This window comes from Peromyscus leucopus, chromosome 10 (assembly GCF_004664715.2).
Source record: "Peromyscus leucopus breed LL Stock chromosome 10, UCI_PerLeu_2.1, whole genome shotgun sequence".
In the NCBI taxonomy this organism is placed as follows: Eukaryota; Metazoa; Chordata; class Mammalia; order Rodentia; family Cricetidae; genus Peromyscus; species Peromyscus leucopus.
The window spans coordinates 53566651-53588093 of NC_051071.1; the positions used below are offsets into that span (position 1 = coordinate 53566651).

Sequence of the window (21443 nt, forward strand, 5' to 3'; positions counted from 1 at the left end):
CCCATGCTGGTGGTCCAGGCCTGTAACCCAGTTAACTCAGGCTGGAGGACTCCAAGTTCAAGGCTGGCTTGGGCTAGGAGGGGAGTTTGAGGTCCACCTGGGCAATTTGGTGAGATCCTGTTTCAAAATAAAATATAAGAAAGACCCGTTTTGTAGCTTTAGTGATAAAGAGCTTCTTCTAGATCCAACCAGCAGCAGCAGAAAGAGGAGGAGGGGAAGGAGGGAGAGGGGGAGGAGGATGAAGAAGAGGAGGAGGAGGAGGAGGGGAAAAAGAGAAGGAGGAGGAGGGGGAAGAGACCGCCATTGTTGCTTCCACACTGAAGGGCCCAAGGGAATTCAGAGTAGAAGGAGTGGCCAGGACTAATCCAAGCAACCACACCAGGGCTGGCCTGTGCCCTGAGGAGACCCAGCTGCTGTGGGTGAGGCCACCTGTTATTCTAATCTTAGATGGTCTTTTAATAAAAAAAACCCAGAGCCAGACATCAGGGTGAAAGGTGAAAGATCAGAGAAGCAGAGCAGCCAGCCACTCATTCTTACCTCTACGAAATCCTCATCCTAAAGAGAGTGAGTTCCTGTTTCCTCACACCTTATATACCTTTCTCTGCTCTGCCATATTACTTCCTGGGATTAAAGGCCTGTATGCTTCCCAAGCAAAGGCATGAGATCTCAAGTGCTGGGATTAAAGGTGTGTGCCACCACTGCCTGACTTTTATGCCTGATCTGGTGGCTGGCTCTGTCCTCTGATCCTCAGGCAAGTTTATTAGGGTACACAATGTATCATCACCACAGCCACCCACCTAGGCTGAACCTGCAAACAGTGTGTAGGAGTCAGACTGCACTTAGGCTGTTCCACCACAAAGGCTGTACAGGTAGGTGTTCCTGGCCATTCTAACACTGCCCACTGCTCTGCACCCTGGAAAATACAAATTCAGGGCCCTCCTGGTTCACACTCCGTTCCAAACGGAACACTTTTCCCTCTGCAAACATGGTCACCAGGGTCTGGGAAACCCGACTGTCTGGGTGTATCCTTCATTGAGCAGCTGTCCATCAAGAAAGGTCTCCAGTTTAGATTGGGATGGTAAGTATATTAGACTGACTGGGGTCAGTCTGAGGTGATAGGACATCGTGGCGGGGGGACCCAGTGGTAGGAGCAAAGGGCATCTGGTCACAGGTAGCTGACAGTGGTGAACGCTGGTGCTCACGCTTTCTCCCCTCCCCCCTCTATTTTTTCCCCAGTCCAGGGACCCCAGCCCACATCCTGGGTGGATTTTCCCCTCCTAGGTTAAACCTCTCCGGAGACGCTCTGACAGACACGCCTGTGTTTCCATGGTGATTCTAAATCTAGCCAAGGTGACGGTGAAGATTAACCATCACGGTGACAATTCAAGAACTCTTTTTTTCCCCCCTCTCTCTCTGTAAAAGTCATTGCTATCCAATGATTCTGGGAAGTCAGAGCATAAGGGCCTCACTGGAGTCCACAGCCACAATGCACATTCAACAGGTATTGCTGTGCCACATCTACAACACCCTACAACCTCAGCAGACAGGACTAACCGCAAAGCAACCTAGTTTGGGTTTCACAGCTTTCAAAGCCTCACATAACTAATGTCACTACATCAGAGATAGAGTGTAATCGGTATCAAGACTAGCACTGGGATAAAAAATGTCCTAAAAATAAAGGAAATGCCCGAAGAGACCATTTTTTTTTTAAAAGATTTATTTATTTATTATGTATACAACATGTATGTCTGCAGGCCAGAAGAGGGCACCAGATCTCATTACAGATGGTTGTGAGCCACCATGTGGTTGCTGGGAATTGAACTCAGGACCTTTGGAAGAACAGTCTGTGCTCTTAACCTCTGAGCCATCTCTCCAGCCCCGAGACCATTTTTTTTTTTTTTAAATAAACTAGGCTATGATTTTTAGATTCTAAAGGCAGACAGTGAATATACTGTAAAGTTAACCTTTGAGAAAGAAAAATGACTTCTTGGCCGGGCGGTGGTGGCGCACGCCTTTAATCCCAGCACTTGGGAGGCAGAGCCAGGCGGATCTCTGTGAGTTCCAGGCCAGCCTGGGCTACCAAGTGAGTTCCAGGAAAGGTGCAAAGCTACACAAGAGAAACCCTGTCTCAAAAAAAAAGGAAAAAAAAAAAGAAAGAAAAATAACTTCCATGTTTTGAGGTTTGCACCTATATATTGGAGGATTTATTAAGGCAACTCCATGTAGTTAAAAAAGGAGTTTTATTTTGGGGGGTAACTTACAGCTAGTTAAGGGGCTGGTTACAGCATCCGGGAGAGGTGAGGTGCAGTCCAGTTGAGTTCTCTGGATCACCAGGAACCAAGAGTGCTGGCATATCTGGATCTTGAGTCTTAAGGGCTCTCATCTCGGGCCCACATAGGTAGGCATGACAGTTACCGGAAGCCTCACTGGGGGTAGTGCTTCCAGGTGAAAGCTGGAACAGCTACCCACTACACCTATATATCAGGGTTTTTTGCCCATTATTAATATTAATCATTATTTTGAGATACGTTTCACTATGTCATCTCAGAGGACATAGAAGTCACTATGTAAGCAGTCTAGCCTTGACCTAGAGGTCACCTTAACCTTCTGAGTGCTATTTTCTTTTTTTTGGTTTTTTGAGACAGGGTTTCTCTGTGTAGCTTTGCGCCTTTCCTGGAGCTCACTTGGTAGCCCAGGCTGGCCTCGAACTCACAGAGATCCGCCTGGCTCTGCCTCCCGAGTGCTGGGATTAAAGGCGTGCGCCACCAACGCCCGGCTCTGAGTGCTATTTTCTTGCCAATTATACTACTGTTTATTCTTCTTCTTGGACCTATTATCTATAAAGATATATTATCTATAGTGTTTATCACTTACAGTTTATTGAAATTCTTGAATTCTGACATATGAGGCTCCCATACTAATTTAGAAATAGAAAAGTACAGTTGGTTGTGGTAGTGCACACCTTTAATCCCAGCAGAGGAGGAGGCAGAGGCGGGCAGATCTCTGAGTTTGAGGCTAGCCAGGTCTATAGTGTGAGTTCCAGGACAGACAGGGCTACACAGAGAAATCCTGTCTCAAAATAAATAAGTAGATAAATAAAATAAAATGAAAGAAATAGAAAAGCATGGGAGGGAGGGAGCCCCTACATCCCCCCTGCATGCCTGTGTATCTCCTAAGATGAAGCACCTATGAACACATGTGCGCTACACCGCCCAGGCTTCCAGGTTCCACACCAGAGAGGAAGAAAATCACATGTCTAAGGACTTAAGACATCACATCGTACTATACGTCATTTGGAAGAAGACACAGCTCTCTAGTAAGAGCTGCTCACCCATGAAGTCAAATAATCCTCTGGGAAAGGATGATGAATTAGTTCATAAACATTGTATGGTTTTAACTGGCCTGGGAAAAATCATGTAGAGGAGGCACAGTAGGAACCTTATTGGGCAATATCCCATCTGTAGTGTTGTGGGATATTTAATCGAACTGTAAAACTCTGAGACTGTGTTAATAAAATTAACTCTGGATCAGGGGGTGAAGCCAGCAACTAGCTGACAAGAATTAGCCACAGAGAGGATGGAGGACCCAGGAAGGCAGATAGGGAGACATACAGGAAGGAGTAGGGAGGGACTTAGAGATTCATGGTCTTTTTGATTTGGGACAAATGAAGAGACGCTCTCTTGCTGCATCTCTGGCCAAAAAGGAAGGTCAGCTGGTTGCTTCTCAGCTTCTCTGAACTAGCAGATGTTCACCCCAACATCTGAATCCTGAATCTTTACTGGCAAACAGGATGATAGAGACTCAGTTAAGATCTACATTTGGTGGCCACAGCAAATCCCGACAGGTCACGGTCTGAGCAGCAGCGTGCTGACTCTGGGGCAGAGGGGTCGAAGATGGCAGTTAAAGTATCAGTAGGTTCAGGTGTGGCCGCTAAGTGACAGAAAAACATCACTCTAGCCCACTGCTCCCAACACCACGGTGCAGATGGGTTGAGCATTCAGTGTGGACAGTGCTGTGGGAAGTTTGGAATGTTCCTTATTATCACACAACTCCACTGCATGCTGGCTCTAAGGCTTCCACCTCTCCCTAGAGATACAGAGGGTGTAAGCTGTCCAGAGTCACATGGGCACAGAAAGGCTGGCAGTGGAATCTACCATACCGCATCTTACCCCAGTGAGGATCACAGGTAGCACCCTGAGGAGGGAGTGGGAAGTGGAAGAGCAGAGCGGGTCAGAAATGGGAAAGAGAGCCTGAGGGGCCCCCCACAACAACAATGACCCCAGATCCCCAGCTCTGGCACCTACAGGTAGGTGTCCCCTGAAAGGAACAGTGGTTTTGTAGATGTGGTCAGGGTAAGGATTCTTATGGGTGGGGTTATTACCCAAGTTGGCCCCGAGGCCAATCATAAGTGTCCTAACAGAGAGGCACAGGGAGATGGCACACTGGAGGAACTCAGGTGCTGTGGAGGTAGAGGCCGATGTGACACAACCCCATGAAGGAATGCTAACAGCAAGCAGAAGCTGGAAGGGGTGAGGGGCGGGCTCTTCCCTTGACTCAGCTCGGTGAGGCCAACTGACCCTCTGACCTCCAGACCGTGGGTCCGCGGTGAGTCTGCGGTAACTTGCTAAGGCAGCTGAAGGAAACACATAGGCTGACCTGCTGAATGTACACTTGGTGCCTCTCAGCTTTGCCCCGTCCTGGCCAGGGACCGCCAACTCCTCATCTGAGGATGCTTCCATAGTCCTCAGCCTAAGGCAACTGTGTGTTCTTGCTGATAGCTCACAGGCGTGGGTCCAGCACTGAGCCAGCAGTTAGAAGTCAAGGTTTCAGACCAGGTTTGGTGCAACACTGAACAATTCACGTAAAACTCAAGGCTTTACTTTCTTCATTTATAACGGGGTACAACATGTGCTAAGTTCCTGCAAGGATTAAAAGTGATCAAATAGACCCTCAGAAAACCATAAGGCACGTCAGAACATGCACACAGTCCCGATTATTCTCTTCTCAGTCTCCCCTTGGTTGGACTTTCCAATACTTTAAAGCATTGACTCAAAGGACTGTGTCATATTGAGTCGCATACAGTACAACATAAGACATGGTGCTGCCTGTCAAGGGATTTACAGTCTAGCTGGGGGGCCTTCACACCCACAATGCTATGATAAAGAAGGTGGAAAAGATAACCACATGGCTGTGGTGAAGAAAGACCTCACAGGGTATGATGCGAATACCCAGCTCCCCAAAGGAGCATCACTTCTAGGCAGAAGTTTTAAGGACAGTTAACAATACTTCAGCAACTATGCCCAATGCAAGAAGTGGCATCTCCATCCAACCTTCAGTGGACCTAACCTTCAGTGGACACTTGACAGAAAAGATGTTGCTTTAAACCATCAAGATATTTGGTTTAGTTGTTACTGCAGCATATGCTAGCCTGTGCTGACGAATACCAATGCTTACAGAAAGACTATGGAGGAGATGGAAACAGGACTTGAGTCATAAGCCCAGCAATGTCACATGACACTTGCATAGCGCTTGAGAGCTAGACCACAAAGTGCTTCATGGGACTTGAAGACTCATAGATTTGCTTGCGACGACCACTTGGTACAATACGTCCTCTGAGGGCAGGACTAGGAAGCTCTGGCTCATGCCTGCACTTTGGTGCCAAGCATGGTGGCCAGTCAACTGTGAAGGCTTACTAAATGCATATTTAATAAACCCTCCAAGATGTAGATGGTCCACAACAAAGGGGTGGGGGAGAGAGAAGGAGAAAGAGAGAGAGAGGAAAAGGGAATTACACAACTTGACACCTTGAGGTAGTAAAGAAGAGAGAAATCCAACTTTACCCCACATCACTTCGAAGTGTACAGGAACAAACGTGGTTGACTTACCATGATATAAGCACAAAAATACAGCGCCCCCTTCTGCACTGTGAAGAGCACGTCTAGTCCCCTGCCTCATTGGCAGGCTTCTAGGTACAGTCTCTGACAAGAGGTCCCAAGGCTTAAGAGGATGATTAGCAGTCTTATGACTAAAAGCAACTGAAACTTTATGCTGGGAGTACAGCTCGGCAGCCGAGAACTTGCCCAGCAAGTGCAAATCCCTGGGTTCAATCGTCAGCACCACAAAAGTGAACACTAAATAAAAACCTGCCAATGGGGAGCAAATTTGGAAGACAAGGCATATACTATCCATCCCCATCTTTCATTTGTACAGATAGGCAGCTTCTCAACCTTCTCTTATTTTAAGAAACTTTTTCCTTTGCTTTCAACCCCCAGCTTAGTGAATTTAATGAATAGTATTAGGTTTTATCTTTCTTATAAATATCTTCTACAGCCTCCATTACGTCAATAAAAAAGACAAAGCAACTATTAAGTTAGAGGGGAGAGAGAGATAAATCAGACCATTTCCTTTAGGCACGAAAGGGTCACAAGACAATGACTCCGGGCCACTGAATTTGTAGGGGAAATATATTAAGAAATTTCCCTCCATCTGTTACATACAATGCTTTTAGTAATCGCCGCTTATCTTTGAAATGGGATTCCTGGTGGCAGCGGAAGCTGGAGTGCCGAGCACCTTTGGAGGGGGGCCGGCTTCTGTCATACTTTATTGTTCTCTAATTCACATAGAAAGCCAAAAGTGTCACTTGGATTGGCCAATAAATACTAACTGGCTGTAGGGAGGTATTTTTTACCTTTGCTGTTCGTTTTACTACTCGGGAACTTTCCAGGGAAGAAAGGAACACCCTAAGACACTCCTGTTTGAGATCGCTCCCCACTGCCCAACCTGGAAATGGGGATGTCAGAGGAAACTACCTGAAACAGTCCTGGATGATGTACTTTAAACTGGACGATGGGGCATTATAACCATGCTCTGTTTATTTATTAAAACTGATATTCCACTTGCTTTTCAGAATGAATCAGTGGCTTACAATAAAAGGCACGTGTTATATCAAGTTTTCACATTTTCAAAAAAGTGAAAACTTAAAATCAAGTGGAAGGCAGGGGAAGTAATTCTAAAAGTCAAGAAGGGTGAATGTTGGAAACCCAGTCAACCATTTCTGGCCCATGGAAATGGCCGTGGCTGTGGTTCCAGGCACAAAAACTCCTATGACTGAGAAGTCTACTGGAAACTTCCTCGTAGAAAGGGGAACAGCAAACTATGTAATATTCACCAATAACCAAGTTCTCCTGTGCAAGTTCTTTAAGAGATAGTGTTTTCTAGAACATTTCAAAGAAATGTACATCCAAATTTTCAGTTCCAGGGCCACTTTGTAATGTGAAAGGACCTCTTCCATGATGACATTATCAAACAAGTAGGGACTTTCTTCATAAACGTTGTGTCCTTAAGAAGGAACACTTTGCCAAAAAAGAAGCAATGCTTTGCAAGAAAAGCATGGGACAAGGTACCAGCAGATAAGTCTCAACAATATTCCTTTGCCACCATACAAGATGGTTTAAGTTAGTGCAGAATCAATGTTTTTTAGTGTTTTCTAACCCAGCAGAAATCTCGATCAGTTTGTGGTTCACTGTTCTGAAGCCAAAGGTGTCTGGTGCTCACAAAGATCATGTGTAGGACACCTCAGAGCCTTCAAATGACTGAGGCAGATGTTGGGGCTCTCCCCAAGAACAGGGCACAGCAGACAGCGGCTTCTAAAATCATTTGGGCCTGGCAGCCTTTTTTTTCCTTAAGCAACCAATATTGAGAGGGATGATACTCAAGCTCAAAAACTTGGTAGCAAAGTTGACTGGAGTTGGTGGTCTTCAAGCTGTGACTCCTCGGTGGCTATCAACAGCAGGTGTGAGTTAGACAGACGAGCAAGAAAAAGAACAACAAAACCCCAAAGGCCCAGCACTCCTGGAGGGCAAGCTCGCTGTATTCAAATTTGGTTGGTTACCCTTGAGGAGAGGGAGGAGAATGCTGGGCCGCAGCACAGACGCGACTCCTTACAGGTCACGGCAAGGAAACTTGAAGAGCAATACACAAAACTCATGAGTAAGTATTAAAGACAGGGCTTCCTATGACCTTAGAGGAACTATTCCTTGTACAGTCTGCTTGCGTGTGAGAAGAGACACACACTTACTCTGTCCTCAGTGGGGCCGAGGGAAAGTGTCCCTCCACTGCTGCTGTGTCGGGGGTGGGGGTGGGGTGGGGTGGGGGGACACGTGGCATGTGCAATCTAGGGAAGCAGGCGTCATGAAGAGTCCTTGGGAAACAAGCGGCTGGCAGGCATGGGTGTGTGTGCTTGTAATCCCAGCACTCTAGAAAGCTGAGGCAGGAAGGTGATGAGTTCCAGGAGGAGGAGGAGGAGTTCTGAGCTAGCCTGGGCTATCTACTATACCTACAATCAAAATACTGAAAATGCCTCTAACTCCCCAAAATTCTTTATTTTCCCCAAAGGTTGTTTTAGCCCCTTTATAACCCCTACCTTCTGTCACCACTGGGTAGTTCATCTTGCCTTTTTTTTTTCCACCCTAAGAATTTTATATTAACAGAGCCATCCGGTGTGTATTACTTTCCTCGGTGTGTATGGGAGTCTTGTTTCTACAGTTATTTTGAGAGTCAGCATGTTGCTGTGTGAATCAGCAGCTGGACACTCGTGTCTCTATTTACCTGCTGACGGATCTTGGACCTGGACACGGCTTTGGCTACTACTCTACCCCCGAGAAGCCAAAGCTGGGTAGGTGCCGGGTGGAGAGTTGTAAGCGCTAGCACATGTCCCCACTGGGAAGGAGCCTGGGTGGCTTTCTACTCCAGGCCACTGGTCCTTCCCTTGGGCTCTTTCCTCCCAGGGTTCTCTCCGGAAAACAGCCCAGGAGACAGGCATGGCCAGTGGGCGTCACAACACAGAATGTGGAACGTGGCACCTGTGGGGTCTTGCCCCAACGGGGACTTAGGTCACCTGTGAAGAGGTGGCCTGGAACCGAGGAAAGGTAAGTGCGCTGCCTTCCTCTTACCATGAGACAATCAGACCCAGGGGAGAGTCAAGTCAAGCAAGGATTCGTTTATTATTAGGCAGTAAGCCTCTTTTATAGCAAAAACCTCAGAACCCGGGGTGAAGGAACCGACCAATCACTTTAAAGGTCACCCTATACTCATTTCCTTGTTGTTTATGCCCTAACATCATCTCCTGATCTTAGTATCTTATCTCAGCATAAACAACTTGAGCTAACTTCCTCTCGGCACCCTTTGTATCTAATCTCAGTGTAAACAATTTAGGCTAACTTCCTCTCGGCACCAATTTTATAGCTCATGTATGCCCCGCAGCACCTGGATTCTAAGGTTGTGAACTATGAGGGAGTGAAGGCATGATTCTCTTGTCCTTGGAGTGGACAGGGAGGCCAGAAATGAGGGCCAGTGAGCAGTATGGCCTTGGTACCCTAAGTGTGATGGATGACAGCAAGTGATTGGCTGAGAATTCTTTAAGGTAGAATATTCATAAATTCTCACTTGTCTCTATCAAAAACCAACTCTTCCAAGTACCAGCTCTGATTCTTACCATACCCAGCCTGGCTTCTTGAGAAACCCAGGGAAATACCATGCCATCCTGGGGGCTCTGAAACATATTGGTTTTTGAAGAACTTTCAGATTTCTCTGAGGAGCTCCATGAAGGGATTTCACATCATTTGCCATGATCACAGAGGACCAGAAAGTCACAACTTTTATAAAAAGTCAAGGTCAGAATAACGCTAACCAAGCATGTTAAATTTCTTTAAAAAAAATTTTTTTTTGAGACAGAGTTGCACTATGTAGTCCTGGCTGGCCAGGAGCTGATTATGTAGACAAGTGAACCTTAAACCCACACAATCTGCCTGCCTCTGCCTCCCGATGCTGAGATGAAGATGTGCACCACCACATGTGGCTCTGTTGGTTTCACGGGGTCTCATGGATCCCAGGATGACCTCAAGCTCTCTCCGAAGCTATGGGCGGCTTTGAACTAACCTTCTTGTAACCTTCTTGCCACCATTCCTCAGAGCTCGGATGGCAGGCAGATTCCACACCCCGGTTGATTTACACTGCAGGAGATTCCTCACAGGGATTTGGGCACACTAGGCCTTCCTACTACTTCCAGAAAGGCTGATTTATCACTTGGCTCAGGACTCAGGATTTGAAAGATGGACATTTTTCAGGGAGCCTCGAACTTGTGTGCATCCTCTAGAAACAGCAGGGCGAGGCCTAAGGCTAGTGCTAAAACCCACAGAGGACACCGGGTAATGAGCAGAGCCAGAACCACCCAAACGGAGGAGGCACTTCCCACAAGGATATGGCTTCTATGTCACCATCAGGGACAGTGCCACCTGACTGATGTGATTGAAGATGCCCACCTGAATTCCCTGAGGGCAAGTTTCCTAGGCAATCACGTCAATGTCTTTCCTTAAAGGTTATTCTCTGCTCCAAGTGCAGAGAGCACCTCAGCGTGATTAATGGGAGGCAAGGATGGTCCTTGTGAAGAGCTATGCTATCCCTATAACGTGAGTCAGTGGACTGGCCAAGAAAATCCTGGTGCCCCTCCCTGCTTACCATGAGGCCGTATTAAAAAGATATTAACTCTAGAGGTCACGATAATACTGTGGCACAGGGGGAGAATTATTATTCTCTCTCCAAAGACTTCTCTCCCTCAGGCATGGCAGCAGACACCCCAGATTAAACTTTCATCAGCAGAGCCTGGGGTTCTATCAATCTTTCATTACTGTCTGGCTCATAGAATCCTCAACTGGATGGCATTAGGAAACTGTCTCCCATATGGAGACCCAGCAAATTACATCTAGGCGAAGCAATGGTAGTCAAGCAATAATTATCTATCTATCTATCTATCTATCTATCTATCTATCTATCTATCTATCATCTATCTATCTATACACACACACACACACACGCACAAAACTTTCAGATTAGCTAAAAAAAAAAAAAGCTAAAGGTGGGGTATGGTCAGGGTAGACCAGATGGCCCAGTGGTTAAGAGCACACACTGCTCTTGCAGAGGATCTGAGTTAGCTTCCCAGTACCCATATCAAGTGGCTCACAACTTCCTCTGCCTTCTGAATGCTGGGATTAAAGGCGTGCACTGCCTAGCACCCTTCCCCTTTCAAAGGCAATTATCTCATGTATTTTGTCACAGTGATTGAAAGCTGACTGATACCCCGCCCCCAATATGCATGCTGAGTGACACAGCGTGGTACAGCTAAACAACAGAACAGCCACAGCCATGCACTTAACACAACTCTCCCAAGTGCTCTGTGCTGGAGTTTGCATACGAAATGTCTCCCAAAGGCTCCTATGCTAAGGGCTTGGACTCCACCCTGGGCACGAGTGGGAGATGGTGGAACCTTTAAGGGTGGGGCCTAGTGGAAAAATGAAGGGTCACTGGGGGCACACTCTTAAAGGCATATTAAGACCCTGGCTCCTCGTCACCCTCTTTGCTTCCAGGCCACACGTTCCTACCATGAATGTGGAACTAAGGCTTACGTACAAGCAACAGGGCCAAATAATCTCAGGCTAATGTGAACCTTTCCACTCTTTAAAGGGGAGGATCTCGGGTATTTTGTCACAGTGATGGAAGCCTGACTGGCACCTCCCCCACAATATCACAGACTGTACAAGCAGCTGTCTCCTTCAGTCTGTACTAGTTCATGTTTCACTGTCAACAAAGGCCCCCACAGGACCACCGAGAAGCAGAAACAATACCAGTTATCTGAAAGGAGAGAAAGAAGAATTGCTGCTGGTAACTCGAAGGCCTTGAAGAGAACGTTAAAGGGAGGCTCACGAGAGCAGTCATTCCAAGACAGGGCTCTGACCCGTGACACATAAAGATCTAATTAGTCATTGAAATCAGAAAAGAGCTACACAAAGCATTTTCTAAGAAGAGGTCTGCCCTACAAACCACACTTCAAACAGTTCCACAGGGTACGCGTTCCATCTGAGTAAGAAGGGAGGAGGACCAGTTACTAAAAGCACATGTACACAATGCTGTTGACGGCTGCTATTAATTATGGAAAATTTTATCTTCATTATGGGGGCCCAATGGGGTCTCCACTTACAGTCATTATTTACTGAATGCAATCAAATTTTTCTTAATAGACAAACCCTAGCAATTTAGCCCTGCCACTAATTTAAACAAATGAGTTTACTACCTTGAGAGGCCTTTTCCAAAGTGTGTTTCATGTGAATGTATTTCCATGAAGGAAACGGATACATATCCATACATACCCCCTCTGCCAGCCTCCCCTGCCTCCCCCGCCACACACAAAGGCTTGGCCCTCAAAGTAAGGCCTAGAGGAAGGTGTTCCGGTCACATAGGAACATGGCCCTGATGGGGACACTGGGACCCTGGCCCCCATTTCTTTCTCCCCCTGGGTTCCCAGCCGTGATGATGGAGATAGCTCCCTCCACCACGTTTACCTCAAGGTTTACAGCCACCTTTCCACAGTCCTAAAAGCAATGGTGTTAACAGATCATGAACCATAGTACCCTTTCCTTTAAAAAAAAAAATTGATCACCTGAGGCACTTTATCACAGCTACACAAAACTGACTAGTATTCCAGTGTAGACTGCGGTACAAAGCCTCAGAGTGTGAAAGGACCTGCCACTCTGTTTAGCAGTTTCCCAGGGGTCTCTAGACCCGAAGTCTAGACCTAGACTTAATGCCTCGATGCTTTTGAAGGGACTCTAGCCAGCCTGAGCATGGCAATCGTGGCTCTGGCAGGCCTTGCCATTCTCCCCATTCCCTCTGCCTTGCTAAAAACCCTTAGATCACATTCCTAAAGCTGGCCCCCAAGGTCTAGTCCCTTACTTGGCCACATCCTCCTCCTCAGGCTGACTACCAAGGTCCAGCTATCAAAGTACCGAAGTCCAGCAATCAAAAGCCCCCTTCGGCTCACCTAATTAACACGCCCAATTAAAATTAAACCCCTCATCCCGACACAGGGGTTTCCCTTGTATCTTTATAAACTACCAATTGCCTAAGGGCCACGTCTGTCTTCCCGTCTCCCTTGTCCTCTATCTCTTGTCTTTGTCTCTTCTTCCCTGCGGTACAGGGGGAGGGGGAATAAATCTCCTTGGTGCTGAGAACTTGGTCTTGGGGGTCCTGAGCTGACCTTGTTCCCTTTCACCTTTAACACAGTTCCTCACGTAGTGGTGACTCCCCACTTATAAAATTATTTCTTGGCCACTTCATAACTGTCCTTTTGCTACTGTTATCAACTCTAATATAAGTATTTGTGGAGACAGGTTTGCCAAAGGGGTCGCCACCCACAGGATGAAATGCTCTAGACCCTTTTACTATGGATATCTTACATGGTACACCAACATGAAAGTTTCCCACTAGTGAGAAACCCTGACAGACCCATCTCCTCATGGGAAACGAGAGGGCTTAGCTACTGCCTTTGGACAATGGATACAGGATCTCGGTGCCCCTTCCTAGAAGATGGGTTCATATCTGTGACTGGAAACAAAAACAGAAAAACAAAAATGGGGGTCGTCTCTGCTAAAGTCCCCTTAGGTTGAGAAATCAGGTTTGCTTATGGTTGACCCTTTCATTAAAGAGTGAGGAGAAAATTGCTCCCCATGGTGAAAAACTCTGGGTTTAAAGTCTACGCGGGCCTTTGAAACAAGGAAGTGACATTCCTCGTACCCGAGAGTGGAATGGTGGCCTGGCAGGCCCAGAGAGACCAAAGGAGAGGTGGTTCTCCGCTCATGCGCCTCAGTGACCGAGGACAAAACACCAGCTCGAAAGCCCAGGGCCAGCCGCGCACTGAGGACACCCTCTTTAACGCAGTGGTGGGGACACAGCCCATCGGTCTAGGTGCTCCTTGGGGGAACACACTGCCTCTAAAACTCCTCACCAGTCTCCGTCTCTCGATATTCATCTCCCTGTGACTGAAGGAGCCAAAGTGTGGTGTGCCAGGCAGTCAAGCAAACGGGTTCCAAAAATCCATACCGCCCATCATGAAGGCAGGCCTCTCAGCCAGTACGAAGCTGAGGCCAGCTCTGAAACCCCATGTGCAAACCCCACAGAACCCACCTCAGAGGCAACCCCAACTCCCCATCCCGTTCATAAGAGGCCTTTCCAACTCAGCCCTGGGGAGGCAGCAGGTGGGGTATGATCACCCTCCCCCCCAGATTGCCACTTCACCCAAGGTAAAACTACTACCAGAGGAGTTGATTCCAGGAGATAGAGTTGCTTGAAGGCCTTAAGAAAATGTTAAGCCGGGCGGTGGTGGCGCACGCCTTTAATCCCAGCACTTGGGAGGCAGAGCCAGGTGGATCTCTGTGAGTTCGAGGCCAGCCTGGACTACCAAGTGAGTCCCAGGAAAGGCACAAAGCTACACAGAGAAACCCTGTCTCGAAAAACCAAAAAAAAAAAAAAAGAAAAAGAAAAGAAAATGTTAAACCCAGAACACTTTCAGAAAGCTCAGTGGGGTGCAATACATTATTGGGGAAGGTTTGGCCCTTTCAGTCTGGCACACATACTTTTCTTACTCATTTTAACCACCTCGGGAAACCCCCCAAGAGAGACCGTTTTCCCAGCAAGGCACGTTACAAAAGAGAATGCGAAATGGCCTTGTTTTCTCCGGCAAAATGAAACGCTGCTATGTTTTATTCATGCAAAGTGAAAACCCTTTCCCTTTGCAGGGTTACAAATCGAATTTGCTCTTGTAAATTGCTGTTAAGGAAATAAAAAGAGAGAATCAAAAGCAAAGGAAAGTTAAACACACACACACACACACACACACACACACACACACACACACACACACACACAGAGCCGGAATACAAAGGCTCCTTCTTCCAGGGCATGAAAGCTCCGGGACCAATGGGAAGAAACAGAACCGTTAAGTGGCAAACTTACTTCTTTACTAACAGCTCCCAAAGGGCTCAAAGACACCCCCTACTCCTAACCACAGAGACACCCTGGGGTCCCAAAGGGCTCAAAGACACCCCCTACCCCTAACCACAGAGACACACTGAGGTCCTGACAGCCCGGGGCACTGGCTGTGCTCTTTGGTGGGGATGGGGGTAGAAGGAGATCTTCCCACTCTGCAGGTAAACTGAAGTTATCAGGGTTTGCAAGGGCTTCCTATCGTCTCTCTCCTGTGATCGACTGTCCTCCAAGCCACCAGAAATCTGACCCCTCCCCACGCAGAGACTTGAAAAGGAAGCCATGTAATTAGATGGATCTGTTAAGTACGTGTTGCTTAAAAAAAAAAAAAAATCAAGAGTAAACATTCATTAAGCACTTGCATGTTTTCATGATTGTGCCCATTATTCTACACAGGCGTTGGTGCACGCACACACATGCAGTTGTTCCCTGGCAGGGTCTCTGTTTCTCAGAGGAGAGAAAACGAGGCACAGAGAGCCCCAGCATTTTACCATCTAGAATCCAAATCACATCCTCTCATACACATGTAGCAACTGGATTTATTTTAAAGACATAGTGTCGACCGAAAACTTGCATGGGTAAAATCTAAACCAAAATATACGTAACCGGGCTGAGGACCTGCCTCGGTGGTGGAGCACGGGCTTGGTAGGCTTGGGCCCTTCAGTCAAGGGACACTGTGAACAAAACCCTAACAAATAACCGACCTGAATACACATTCCTAGTCCCGGGAATACATAATGGTCCCGGCTTTGGCTCCTGCCGCACAGATGGACGTGAAGGACAGAATCAGGAATGTAAGAGCCCTCTACAGAGGCTGCATGTTTTCAAAGACAGTAATGGCCACCTCAGAGTTTCTTTGTAACAGTAATTCTCTGACGTGAAGGCAAGCACTCCAGTACTCCAGCACTCCAAATGAACCGCAGGCTCTATGAATCATCTTTCTACACCCCCCCCCACACACACACCCTAAAGCACCTGCCCCAGCTGCTGGGGCTCCTCACTCTGGTATAGATAGCTCAGAGATGTGCTACGCTCCCAGGAAGGTTTAACCCCGTCAGCAGCCAGAGAATTCTCCTTTCTCAAATCTGGCTCCAGCATAAATGCTTGGTCTTTGACGGTCAAATATCTAGTCAGAAGCCTTCGTTTCTGGTTTAGGATGTGGAACTGGTCAAGGACAGTCGAACACACTGATGCTTCATACAAAGCATGGCTGTGTTAAGACAAGGTAGACCCTCCCCTTATAAAGGACCGCGTGATCCAACTTCAAACACACAAACAACGGACACGCCAGAATGTCGAGGAAAACCTTCCCTGTGACACCTGTGATTTCTATCTCCTTTTGTAACATTTTTGTCCATTTCAACCATGATACTTGAAATGTCTAACAGACTGACCCAAGAAGCTGGAAGACGCCCCTACACCCTGGGAATTGCCAAACACTGATTATAACTTCAGTGTCAACCGAATTGTACTTTTGTCCAATTATTTTGCAGTGGGGTTCAAGTACGACATTAGTGGTAACAGCGGCTAAAATTATTAGCACGACATGGGCTTGAAAATCAGAACATCAGTTTCCTGTCACCTTGGAGAACAGAAGACTCACAGTGCTTGTGGTAACTCATTTTCAGTAGACTATCATAAAAACACGCACGGAATGCAATTGTTATGACTAAACATTTCAAGTGTTAAACTTTCGGCAAACTCAAGCCGCTGATACTCCTGACTTAAAGACTGAAGGTTCAGGCTTGAGTGTGACCTCATCCTTTCAAACAAGTCCCTTATGAAGAAACGTCACTAGTGGCGTGAACCTGAAGTGGCCAGGATGCAACCAAGTTGAACAACATTGATTAGAAAAAGAACGTGGAGAAGGGAGAAATAAAGGTGTGCGGATTGTCTGATGCGTAGGGAACTTTGTAAAACCAGAGAGGAGAAGTATGTATGTAAGCCCCCGAGCCACACCAATGGCCAGGCCCCTCCCCCCAGGACCTCTAACATTAAGGTTCCACCCACAGAATACTCTTATCGGCCCTAACTGCTGGACCCCATCCCTATAGAGTAAAAAGTTCAATCAATGGATGTGAAATCCCACCAATCCCCACCCTGAAAAGTTCCACCCACTTCCCAAGAAGCTCTATATAAGCCCTGTATCCTGTTCAGTTTGCTGCTGTTTCTCACCTGAGCAGAGGCAGCCACCCTCCTGGTTTTTTTTTCCCCTCCCAATAAATCTCCTGTGTGAGGATTGCTGTGTGGTGTGACTTGGAGATATTCCTCGGCTCCCGGCTGCCAGGACACCTTTCCATCCCAGCTGTAATGCTTACAATGTATAACCAAAGGCACGAGTCAGAGCTGACCAAGGTTGGAGGGATGGAAGCCAGGGAGGGAAAGCCTGGATATCTTGGGAGGCAGCGGAGCAGAGCAGAGACTCACTCTGGCCTATTACATCTCTAATCAGTTTCTGTTAGGATTCATATTGAGGGAGGGAGGGAGGGTTGGGTTGTACCAACCCAGGCACTCACCGGCCATTGTCTCGGCCCACACCCCACACGCGGATGCTCACGATGGGCTGGGAGTGTAACACGGAGCGGTCCATGGGGTCCACCAGGCTGAGCATGTCATTTTCCAAAATCAGATACATGTCTTTGCCCTGGGAGTCAACAAGAAAACATGGAGACCTTACATCTGATGTGTCCCGGCCTGCTTTCTAGCCAGCTCTTATCTTAATCTATTTATACTTGTGGATCTAGACAAATTACTAACAGGAATGCCCCAGAGCATCCTCTCTTATGAACTCTACCTGCCACCCCCCTCGCTGTTCATTCTTTATGGCAAGGACAAGCCCCTTCCTTGACCCATAGCCATGTCCATCTCCTCCACTTTCCCATCTTATGTCCACAGAATGTGGCCAGCAAAGGGTGAGCATCACTTCCCTGTGCTTGTTTATTGAATGTCAAGTATTACTCTGAATGTCTGAGGTGCACAGAACTCTGAACTGCCCCATGAGAGCTTGGCTTATGATCTCTAACTAGCAGTTGCGGACTCCGAGGCTGAGCGCTAAATACCTGCCCAACATCTGATGCGGAGAGCCTGTAATGGATGTCACCGTCATACTAAGAGGGAGACCTCTGGCTTTTCAACTCTTGTGCTGCAGTTCGGATTTATAGAGTTTATTCATGTCCTTTCTCCTGATACAGGTTGGCTCTTTAAGGGCAGGAATGCAAGCTTATGTAGCTTTCTTCTTTCCTCATACAATCCTCAGGCACACTTTCAAGGAACGATGAACCATCTACTATACAGCTGAAAGATGGTCTCTCAAGAAGGCAGCCCAGATGCCGTCACAGTGAAACCAGGGAAGCCTGCCTGAGCTGAACCACGAGGCCTCCTGGTGGGGCTCCAATCCCAAAGGGATGGATGGGTTGCTCTTGGCACAATTTTTGAGAATGATGTCAAAGGTTCTTAGCATGATTGAACTGTGAGGCTTGGGGTGGCAGGGGCAGGTAGGTAGTGCCTCTGCCAGATAGTGATTAAGAGTGGCCAGTGTCTGCAGCTGGCATTCAGGCTGATTGAGAGCTTTCCCTGGAGAGCAGACAAACCACTTGCAGATGAAATCACGAACAAAAATGTAACTTGCACAGACTCGTGCAAAGCCTTCCCCGAGAGCCTAAACGGATGGCCTGCTGCCTCAAACCTATGGTATCTGCAAATGTCTGCCGTTCTCGTTAGCGTGAATCACAGCAAATTTTCTTAAGCACGGGGAAAGCTAACACTTTGGAGAAGAACAAAGACTGCTTAATTTCAAGAATGTGTTGTGAGATCACACACTTCACTGCCAGAGTCGGTCCTTGGTGACTGGATGTGAGAGAGCCAAGTCTCAAAGGGGTTTTCTTGCAAGGGAGAGAACTCTTCCTACTCCATGCAGGGATCAGAGAGTCTGGCTGGCAATGTGGTCCAGTCCCATAGCAAGGCTCCCCCTTGGGGCAGACTCTGCCGTGGGGAGGCTCGGGGACCCGCTTCGCGTCATGACGCACTGCTGGGAGAAACCGACGGTGGAGCTGCTAACAGTCCAGTCCGAAAGGAAAGTTTCCTACCCCTGTTCTGCTGGTGACCCAGGCAAGCGCAATCTAAGATGCCCGTGATATGCTCTGCAGGCCACAGGGCACGGATACGGCTTTCTCTATTTGGTGTAATCTTAATGGGAATCTGGGGCGTTTTCTATTCAGGTATCATCTCTTTCATCTTCTTGGTTGTGAGCCTAGCCTTTAACAGCTCAGCCATCTCTCCAGCCCTCAGACATGATCTCAACTAACAGTTCCAAGTAGACTCACTGTATGAAAAGTGAGACAAACGGTAGGCATCCACTCTACAGCTCATGTACAATGAACTGTCGGCTTACAAATGAGGAAGTGTGCGAAGGGCAATTAGTCACCTTATAGAGCAGAACATCAGTGTTCACGAGTGCAGATGTGGGAATCACGGTCACTGTGAGAGTCATGGGTTGTTCCCCCAGAACACGGTTAATAGATGACATTCCATTGTGCACAGGCACATGGGATGGCTTCTGAGCTGTGAAAGTTCACTGATGGACCTTTGAGGATCTGAGGGTCAGGGAACTCAGCCCCTGAGAAACGTTCTCTCCTGTAGGGGCATGGTCCTGAGTGGCATGTGGTGGGGTTAACCATCCTCTGGTGCATCATGCCGACAGTATTTGTCCCTTGCCATTGGCAAACACATCAAGCCCCTCACTGAAAGGCTTCACAGAGCCCCGTGCTTAAAGCAGCATGGCAGAACACAGGAAAGTCGCCACTGACCGTTTCCAGGGTGACTCACCTCTCCCCAAATGCCGACTGTGTCTCGGATGTCATTTTTGCAGTAGGAAAGCTGCCGGATGCAGTTGTTGACGGCAACGCTGCTCTTCCCGGGGGCAAGGTCCTCCTCTGCCATCTCTACCCAGCCCAGAGAGCGCACAGCAAAACACTGGAGGACGAAGTCAGAGGACACAAAGTGACTCATCGGCAGGGGACAATCTGCATCATATTACTTGGAACCACAGAGCAGTTACAGGGTCTGCTCCGTGCGCGCCTTTGTCTGCCTCACTGTGGCTAATCATCCAAGTCAGTTAGCAAAACCCTCTACTGCTGGGAGACAAAACTGCGACAATTTGTAGCTTTGCTATTTTGAAAAGCATGGGGGCGACCTTCTTGAACTAGTGTAGTGTTCTCAGATATTCTCCTTAGAAGAAGTACACTCAGGCATAATTACAGCGCTAACCAACGACACAAAGGCTTGCAAGTTCCCAGGACCTGTGATAAGGCAGACTGGTTTTCAATGGTAAGAAATGTAACCGGTGAGACCTGGTATTATTAAGTACCTAAGCAAAGGAAATAGAAGAACGCGAACTATGTGCAGCAGATGGCCGACAGAAAATGAACTCAATAGTATTTTTGGAGGGTTTTTTTTCCTTCTCATAATGTTTTGTCTGGACTTTTTTTTTCCCCTTACAGATACTTTACTTATACATTATGGTTTTTGATTTTTGTGTCTTCATGGGATTTCTGGGTGTGTGTCTCTGTATCTCTATATGTTTCTTATGCTTTTTCTTTGGCTCTTTTAAAAAAATTTTCTGTTCATTTGTTCATTTTCTTCTATTCAGGTTTGTTTTTTAGTTTAGCCTATCTTTGTTTTTTATTTTCATTTTTTTTTTTAAATAGATGCCTGTTTGTTTTCTAATGAGAGTAAGAAAGGGTGGAGGTTTGGGTGGGCGAAGGGATCTGGGAAGATGTATAGGAGGGGAAACCATAATCAGAATATACTGTATGAAGAAGATCTCTCGTATATATACAAGCCAACAACAACAACAACAACAACAACAACAACAAAAACCTCCAAAAAACCCCAAAACAATTACATACTTATTTTAACGAGCACAAGGCGTGAAACACAGCATACAGCATGGCGATGCTCTTGACTATGAGAGTTGCCATCCTGAGATGACCTCAAGTTTCTCTCATCCCTCCCTGCACCCCAAGGTCCCCTCGAAGTTGTACACCAGTTTAAGAGACCAGTCTCCATGGCCAGGTAGGGCAGACAAGCAGCCACCTTCTTCTTTGAAAGCAAAGAGATTGACTCTCAAAGAGAAGCTGCCAAGTTTATAAATGTAAACAAGATGAAATGAAGAGCCGGCGGTGGTGGCGCACGCCTTTAATCCCAGCACTCAGGAGGCAGAGCCAGGCGGATCTCTGTGAGTTCGAGGCCAGTTTGGTCTACAGAGCGAGATCCAGGACAGGCACCAAAACTACACGGAGAAACCCTGTCTCAAACAAAAACATAAACAAAAAAAGACGAAATGAAGAAACGTGACCATCTATCCCAATGTGACGAACATCGAGTCTGGTCTAACCGTCTCCACTCCAACACCACGATCGGAGTGGGCATCTCTACCCGAGTTGCTAGTCACACTTCCTCAAGGGGGAGAACTCAACAAAATGCTAAACACAGATGCTAAACACAGTTTGCATACCACTCACAGATGCTCTCTGCCTAGGGAGGAGGGCTGGGTTTGCTGCTGTGAGGTCAGG

At 47.3% G+C, this 21443-nt stretch overlaps 1 protein-coding gene across 9 annotated transcripts in view; it reads right to left on the minus strand.

Moving 5' to 3' along the window:
* The window catches only part of Apbb2 (amyloid beta precursor protein binding family B member 2), a 350172-nt gene that overhangs the window by 46553 nt on the left and 282176 nt on the right, over positions 1-21443 (minus strand). For all 9 annotated transcript variants that reach the window (XM_037209064.1, XM_037209063.1, XM_028882253.2 and 6 more), the window contains 2 exons: positions 19696-19842; positions 17388-17515 (listed from right to left, as the gene is read on the minus strand). In XM_037209064.1, the coding sequence (XP_037064959.1) occupies positions 17388-17515; positions 19696-19842 (275 nt within the window). The remainder of the gene's footprint in view (positions 1-17387; positions 17516-19695; positions 19843-21443) is intronic.